Source organism: Pipistrellus kuhlii, unplaced genomic scaffold (genome assembly GCF_014108245.1).
Source record: "Pipistrellus kuhlii isolate mPipKuh1 unplaced genomic scaffold, mPipKuh1.p scaffold_m20_p_22, whole genome shotgun sequence".
NCBI lineage: Eukaryota > Metazoa > Chordata > Mammalia > Chiroptera > Vespertilionidae > Pipistrellus > Pipistrellus kuhlii.
The window spans coordinates 4,574,391-4,582,791 of NW_023425521.1; the positions used below are offsets into that span (position 1 = coordinate 4,574,391).

At 59.5% G+C, this 8,401-nt stretch overlaps 1 protein-coding gene across 1 annotated transcript; it reads left to right on the forward strand.

Moving 5' to 3' along the window:
- Positions 1-226: 226 nt before the first annotated feature.
- On the forward strand, positions 227-3,756 carry SOST (sclerostin). Its single transcript, XM_036451266.2, has 2 exons — positions 227-549; positions 3,229-3,756. The coding sequence occupies exons 1-2, from the start codon at positions 330-332 to the stop codon at positions 3,648-3,650; spliced, it is 642 nt and encodes a 213-aa protein (XP_036307159.1). The 5' UTR covers positions 227-329; the 3' UTR covers positions 3,651-3,756.
- The last annotated feature ends 4,645 nt before the right edge of the window (positions 3,757-8,401 follow it).

Sequence of the window (8,401 nt, forward strand, 5' to 3'; positions counted from 1 at the left end):
GGAAACCACAGCCGCCTGCGCAGAGGAGGTGCTGGAGAGCAGGCTCGAGCCACCCTCCCACCCCCGCCCCCACCCCCGCCCCGGGGTCACCGGGAGCACCAGCGGCAATTTGGGAGTTTGCTGCACTCGAGGAGAAGTCTTTGGAGAGGGCTTGCTCTGAGCACACCCTGTTCCCTCCCCCTGGGCTGAGGGAAGCATGGGGCCAGCCCTGCCCCGGCCTGTCATTGGCTGGCACCAGGCAGAGGGGGCTTTAAAAAGGCAAACGTGCCTGGGCTGGGGACCGGAGCCTGTGCTACTGGAAGGCCAGGTGCCCTCCTCCAGCTGGCACCATGCAGCTCTCTCTCGCCCTGGGTCTCGTCTGCCTGCTGGTGCACGCGGCCTGCCGTGCGGTGGAGGCCCAGGGGTGGCAGGCCTTCAAGAACGATGCCACGGAGATCATCCCGGAGCTGGGCGAGTACCCGGAGCCCCCGCCGGAGCTGGAGAACAACAAGACCATGAACCGGGCAGAGAACGGAGGGAGGCCTCCCCACCACCCCTTTGAGACCAAAGGTATGGGGGTGGGGGGGAGAGAGCACTCTGAAGGCTGGGGTAGACCCTCAGGTGCTGCTGGCACTGGGTGGAAGGACAGTCTTGCCTCGAGGCAGGGAAGATGGCATGCCAATGGAGCCCTGGAATGGAGTGCACGGACTGGAGGCTGGCAGCCGGCTGGCAGAGAGCCTGGGCAGGATGGAGGTGGGCAGGCTGGGAAAGGAGAAGGTGTCAGGGAACCCCTTCCTGAGATCCAGGAGTCAGCACAGCTGCCAGCATCCCTGGGGGCAGGACAAGGCCAGGGACCTCACAGCCATAAGCGCTCGGTGGAGGCCGGATGCTCTGCGTGGGGCTGTGCATGTGCTACCCCCCAGGACGGTCCACGTGGGAGCCCCACGAGGTGAACGCCCGGCTGGAAGGGGAAGAAGTAGAGGTTCAGGAGGCTAAGCAGTCTGGTCGTGATTAGGACTGAGATTCGGACCCAGTTTGATCCCATTCCAAGACAGTTCCAGTGGGGGGTGATGGGTGGGACCTTAGGGATCAAAAAACCAGAGCAAATGCCCCCAAAGTGGTGGGGAGGGATGACAGAGAGACGCCTCATCAGCTCCCCCTGCGCAGGGTCTGCCCCGTGAGCTGGCCCTCGGATGGGAGTGCAGGCACCGCGTTAGCCTCTGAGGAGGGTGGCTGCTGAGGGGGGTGGCAGCAGCCTGTTCCGTGCAGGGAGCAGACACAGGTGCCTGCTGAGCCCAGCATCCGTCCTGTGCCCCCACCTGAGATCCGGCCTTGCCCGTTCCTGGGGAGGGAGCCTGACCCTGGCAAAAAGTCATGGCCCCGGCCCCAGTGGAGGGCACACCTGGGCTCCTGGCCAGGTCTGCACAGAGGAGTCTGGGGGGGTGGGGCGCAGTGCACAGCTGGCTCTGCAGCTGGCAGGAATGGCTGGGGGCAGGGGCGGGCGGAGCCTTCCGAGGGAGGGCCTCCCTGCCCTCAGGCCAGGGCCCAGCTGGGAGAGGAGCCCTTCCCAGGCTCCCGCCTCCTGTCCCTCCCAGCCTCAGGCCCGTGGGGCCGCAGGGACCCAGGAGGAGGTGTCCACTGCCCTGGGCTCCCAGGAGAGGCCACCAGCCCCCACGGGAGCCACGGGTTCCAAACACAGTCACCCCCTGCAGAGGAAGTGCCTGGCCTCGGGCGGTATTCTTGGACAGCCCCAAGCCTCTTCCCTGGGCAAATAAGCCACCCACACTCACCACCCCGCAGCCGCAGCCGGGAGCAGGAGAGGAAGCCAAGCCAATCCCGAAGCCAGAAGGCCAGCCCCCGGAGGAAGGCCGAACCCACAGCTCCGTCTCTGGTTGTGGTCTGAGGACTATTCCCATCCCTCTGTGTCACGTGGGAACGGTCCCATGAGCCCCTTGGGGTGGGCAGGTGCTCACAGGAGGACCAGCTATTGAAAAAAGCTCCCACCCATGTAAGCCCACAACAGGAGGCATCCTCCAGGTGACTTATTGGGACCGAGCCAGGCCTCAGAGAACAGTCTCCCCCCACCGGAAAGCAAGCCTGGTCCACTGCCAGGTGGCCATCCAAATGGCACACACGAGAGATGTGCCCAGCAGAGTACCTGGTACCCAACAGGCACTTACATGCTGGTGGCAGCTGAACCTGTAGGTTTTCAGCCGGAGCTGGGTCCCTCTCCGGTAGGGGAGTAACTATAGCAAAAAGCACCCCCACTCCCCCCCTCCTCCCCTCCCTCCCAGCTGCCACCCACGTGGGAGCCCAGCGGCGCTGGGCCCCAGGGACGTGGAGTCAGACCCAGCTCCGCCTTCCGGGAGAGTGCCTTCCCTCTCCAGGCTCCAGTGCTCTCCGTGCAGAGAAGGGGCTGGACATGCCGCCTTTGGCTCCTTTCAAGTCTAATGAGGTCCCCTCCCCTCTCTCCCTTCCATCCCTCCCCTCCACAGCAGCTGCCCTGATTTATCACCTTCAATTAACCCCCCACTCCTCTCTCCAGCACCTCCCCGCCCCTCCCCGGCGTCTAGAAAAGGAATTCGGGGGACGCCAGAGGCATGCACATTGTGCGGCCAGTATCAGCCTTGCGGAGGTCAGGGGCCCTGTGGCATCGGTGTGACTTCAGCAGAGCAAAGAGGTCCAGCTCGGAGAGCAATAATAACGTCACAGCCAGCACTGCCAGCTCTCACTGTGTGCTCGGTGGTGGCCCCTGCGCTGAACACTGTGTATGTAGTGGATTCACTCACCGAATCCTCAGGACAATCCCTTTTACAGACAGCAAGCACTGGGAGGTTAAGTCATTCCCCCAAGGTCACACAGTGATGGACCCGGGATTTGAACCGCAGGAAAAAAAGAAAGGAAGGAAGGAAGAAAAGAAGGAAGGAAGGAAGGAAGGAAGGTAGAAAGGAAGGAAGGAAGGCAGGAAGGCAGGAAGGAAGGAAAGAAGGAAAAAAAGGAAGGAAGGAAGGAAGGAAGGAAGGAAGGAAGGAAGGAAGGAAGGAAGGAAGGAAGGAAGGAAGGAAGAACTCCAAAGTTTTAGGGGCAATCTTTCCACCAGCTGGGCCCTTCCGTAACAGAAGTCCAGGGGCAAAAGCGCCCGGGGAGAGGCGGGTTTGGGGGAGGCGAGGCGGCGGGGAGGGAGCTGGCCGGACCCGGAGGGGTGGTGGTGGGGCCGGGCTCCGCCCTCACGCGCGCTTCTCCCCGCAGACGCGTCCGAGTACAGCTGCCGCGAGCTGCACGTCACCCGCTACGTGACCGACGGGCCGTGCCGCAGCGCCAAGCCGGTCACCGAGCTCGTGTGCTCCGGCCAGTGCGGCCCGGCGCGCCTGCTGCCCAACGCCATCGGCCGCGGCAAGTGGTGGCGCCCAGACGGGCCGGACCTCCGCTGCATCCCCGACCGCCTCCGCGCGCAGCGGGTGCAGCTGCTGTGCCCCGGGGGCGCCGCGCCGCGCGCGCGCAAGGTGCGCCTGGTGGCCTCGTGCAAGTGCAAGCGCCTCTCCCGCTCGCACAACCGGTCGGAGCTCAAGGACTTCGGGCCCGAGGCCGCGCGGCCGCAGAAGGGCCGGAAGCTGCGGCCCCGCGCCCGGGGCGCCAAGGCCAACCAGGCGGAGCTGGAGAACGCCTATTAGGGCCCGCCGCCGGCCGCGCCTCCCCGGCGGGCGCCCCTGCCCTCTGCGCGCGGTCCGAGTGTCTGTATTTCATTGTAAATGCCTGCGACCCCGGGCAGGGGCTCAGACCTGTTTCTAGGCCCTGTGGGTCCCGGCTGCCTGCAAAGCCCCACCCTCCCCACCCGCCGAGGGGGTCCCTCCGGGCGGGCGAGGGAGCTGAGAGTCACAGACACTGAGCCATGCAGCCCCGCCCGCCAGGGCCACCTCCCTTGGCAGTTCCCACTTCCGAGCAGGCAGAAGAGGAAGCCCTGGGGTTTAGGGAGCGCTGGGGCGTGGGAAAAGTCTGGGGACTGGTTATGAAAGGTCAGTAAGACACCCCCCCCCCCCCCAACTCTGGCCATTCTACAGTGCCAAGCTGTGCCAAGAGCACAGGACTTGGGTTCTCAGAGAGGGCTTCTGGTCCTGGTTCTGCCGCCCACTTTCTGGGTGACCGCGGGCTACATTCTTCCTTTTCTGAACCTTGACCTCCTATTTGTGAAATGCAGGTGGGGATGGGATGAGGATCTCAAGGAATCTACTGCCACCGGATTCCAGGGACTTGGGTGGCTTTCCACGGAGCAGGAAGAGAGAGGCTGGATGGAATCACTGTCTGGTTGGTCGTGTCCAGAACTCCCAGTTGTAATTTTCCGATCTGACACCCAAAGATGAAAACCTAGCGGGGGGTGGGGTGGTGGGGGTGGGGTGGGAGAAGGGTCCGTTTCTGGCTGCCAAACTCCTGCCCCTCCATCGCAAAGGGTGCAGAAGCGCCATCAACTGGTGGAGTGGAGGAGTAGGTCCCCAGGGTGAGGGGAGGGACAGAAATCACCCTCCTGTTTCCCAAAGAGTAGCACCCCCCCCCCCCCATGGCCGTGCTTTAAAGTCGCCTTCTGTAAAGAAAGAAGCTCAAGGTCCCAGGACACTGGGCTCACAGGCCCAAAGGATGACCCACACCCTTTCAAAGGCCACCACATCCCTCCCGAGTCACCTCCTCCTGCCGACCACTCACGGACACGTTTTTGTCTAGAGAACATTGCTTTTTACTGCTGTTTCGTGGGATGGCATAGCTTACATTAAAATAATATTATTGGGGGGAGGGGGATGACAAGAGCTGTACATAAGCTGATGAATCACTAAGCCAATTGCTGCCATCCAAAAGCCTTTTTGAAAATCGTCTTCAGACACCTCTTCCTTTCTGTGTAGTTTGTAATTGTTATTTTATTATTATTATTTTTTTAAACAGAAGCACATGCCATGTGAAAGCCTGCAGGGCTGGTCATTTTTTTTGTTTTTTTTTTTGTTGTTGCAATCTTTCATGTGGGGTTTGTCCACAGGAATGAAAGTTGTGGTTTTAAAAAAAGAGTTAAGTTACGTATTTATTTTCTCACTTAAGTTATTTATGCAAACGTTTTTCTTGTAGAGAAGGACAATGTTAATATTGCTTTATGAAATACCACCGGTCTGTTCTTTCGGAGGCCAGAGGCATTGTTAATAAAGACAATGAGTCGTTACCGAGAGGATGTGGTCTCAGTTTTGTCAACCACACACAGTCATTGCTGTCAAAGTTAACATCCTTCTCCTGGCGTGGTGACACACCTTTGGCTGCGCCAGCGTGGCCGTGTGGCAATTCCCTTGCTTTGAAAAGTCATGTTCGGCCCTTCCTTTCCAAACCTAGACCTCATTCCTTCACTCGGCCATTGTCATAACCTCAGCCTCGCCTCCCTCCAGCAGTCTGCCCCTTCCCATTGTTTCAAAAACTGTTCTCGCCAAAACCAGTTTGGCTCAGTGGATAGAGTGTCGGCCTGAGCACTGAAGGGTCCCAGGTTCGATTCCGGTCAAGGGCATGTACCTTGGTTGGGGGCACATCCATCCCCAGTAGGGGGTGTGCAAGAGGCAACGGATGGATGCTTCTCTCTCATCGATGTTTCTAATTCTCTATCCCTCTCCCTTCCTCTCTGTAAAAACTAAATAAAATATACTTAAAACAAACAAACAAACAAACAAATAAACACAAAACACTGTTCTCAACCTGCCACAGCCTCGCTCAGAATCCCTTATCAGCTGCTCCTTCCCAGGATCCAGTGCAGGCGTCTCGGTCTGGCCTGTAAGGCTTTGCCGGCTCGAGTCCCATCCCCCACGCCCCCAAGCTTCCTTCAGGACCCCACGTGCCCCAGGCCCGGTGGATGATCCCTACCTCCTCAGCGCGCCACCTGCCCGCACCCCCAACAGCTCCTGCTTTTTCTAGGGGGTCCGTGTTCCTTGTCAGCTCTTCCCTGAACCTCCCCGAGAGGTTTCCATCCCCACTGATCCTCCTCTCATGTCCAGACCCCTTTTGTCCGAGCCCCTGATTCTATGTCTTTCGTTTGACCTTCATTCATGGACCACCTGCCTCATCTGTCAGGAAGTTCTCTTTAGTTGCCATAAGGAGGGTCAAGCAATTGCAAAGCTTTAAATCAAGTCCAGCCCATCTGGGGGGAACCCCACCCTAAGAGCCCACCTTACCCCCCAAAGTAAGCTGAGGTCCGCCCTGGTGACTTACCACTTTATTTATTTATTTATTAATATATTTTTTTATTGATTTTGTACAGAGATGAAGGGAGAGAGATAGAGAGCTAGAAACATCAATGAGAGAGAGAGTCATCGACCAGCTGCCTCTTGCACACCCCCTACTGGGGATATGCCCGCAACCAAGGTACATGCCCTTGACGGGAATCGAACCCGGGACCTTTCAGTCCTCAAGCCGACGCTCGATCCATTGAGCCAAACCTGTCTCAGCAGTAGTGGCTTACCGCTTTAACTCCCCATGAACTCTCCCGAGTCCAGGATCATCATCAACAAGTCCATGCAGGCGGCATCGTGTGTTTCTGCCCCAGGCCCCGGGAGGCCTCAGGGAGACCCTTCGGGGAACCCGTGCTTTGTGCGGGCGCCCCAGAGCCCGGGACACGAGAGCAGGTAGGAAATGGACGCGTTATCCAGCTCCCAGAGGCAGTGTGGTCCGGTGGCCGAAACACGGGCTCTGGAGCCATGTTTGTGTTTGAATCTGAGGAAACGGAGGCATCAAAGGGTCAATTCCCTGCCCAGACATTCATTCATTCAAGCTGCTCAGTGCCTGCTGGCCACGTGGGCCCATGATCCGGTCGCACTGTTCCGTACAGAGTGTTATGGCACCAAAGGCAGGAGTGGTGGGGACAAGGGATCAAGTTTAGGGAAAGGTTCACGGAGGTGGGAGCTGCTTAGAGGCTCAGCAGGTGGAGAAGGGAGCACAAACATTCTAGGCTAGGGGTGTCGAACTCAATCAGAGAAGGGGCCAAAATCTAAAATCCAGCCTAAATCGCGGGCCGAATGGTTTACTCAACAGTCATAAACTGTCATTGTGATGGAAACGCAGCAGAGTGCAGTGATGACAGCGCAGTGCGGGCCACATTGCAAGGCCTGGCGGGACGGATTTGGCCCGCGGGCCGTGTGTTTGACACATGTGTTCTAGGCGAAGACACCGCCCAAGCAGAGGCCCGGGGGCTGAAGACGTGTGGCTGCTTATGGGGAACAAGACTCCATCCAGCATTTCTCAATGTGCACTGAGTCCTCCGTGCGCGCCCGGCCATGCGGGGGACAGGAGTGCCTCCCACCAGGGACACCCAGCTCTGCTTCCTGGGACCTGGAGGCCCAGGAGGCATCAGCCCGGCTACCATCCCGTTACCACGAGGGGGAAAACCTCCCAGGCCAAACTGTAGGTCAGGCGAGGGGTTATTTATGGAAAGTTATACTCTACCTACATGGGGTCTGCGAGCCTGGCACCTCTCAGACACGGGGCTCCGCTGGAAGCAGGGACTAGGGTCTGTGGGTCTGTCCCTGCCCACCAATCCCCAGGCTCCGGCAGGCGCCTCCCAGGCACTGTGGTTGCACAGCTGTTGTTCAGCCCACCTAGGGTCTCTTCTCTCTGGGACCAGGTGGATGGAATGGAATGGGGTGTATGGATGAAGGTGGAGGTGGGGGGTGGGAGGAGATCTGACCTCCGTGAAAGGAAGCTGCTGGCCTGGATCAGCTTCTCCTGGGTCTCTGAGGATAAGACACAGCTCCCGCCCTCACGCTGGGAGAGACGTGGGAAAGGAGGGGCACCAGGTGTGGACTATCTGATCGTTTGCCACGGGAGTGCTGGAGCTCCGAGGGGGTGAGGGAAGAGGCAGAGAAGAGAAGGAGCAAGGGGATCCCACACCAGCATGGGGGGCCTGGCACACAGTGGGCACTCTCTATCCAACTTATCACACAAGGAAGCAGCGGAATCCGGGAAGGAGAGGACGCGGGTTGGGGGTAGAGTTGGATACTGTCCGTCAGGGCTGAGGAGAGGAAGCACAGAGTGAAAAGGAGGGAGGGGCTGAGTCCCATCACGGTGGCATCAGCTCCCATGGGGAAGACGGGGAGCTGGGTCGTGGGTGCTGAAAGGTGCCTCGAATAACGGGCTGCTTTGGAGACGGAAGCCTGCCTTCCTTACAGCCTCACTCCCCCGAAATCCCCCATTTCCCCACCGTCATCTGGGCTGCCTGCACCGGGGTGCTGTGCAGAGGGCAGCTGCAGGTGGGAGAGCAGGAATGGGAGATGGAGGAGAGCGGGCCGGCAACAACCCTCATTTTCCTGCTTACGGCGGAGGCAGGCAAGATGGGGGCAGGAGAGGAAGGAGGAGGAAGGCGAGGATGGACATGGGGAGGAAGGGGAGGGTAAGCAGCCGTCATTCCACTGAT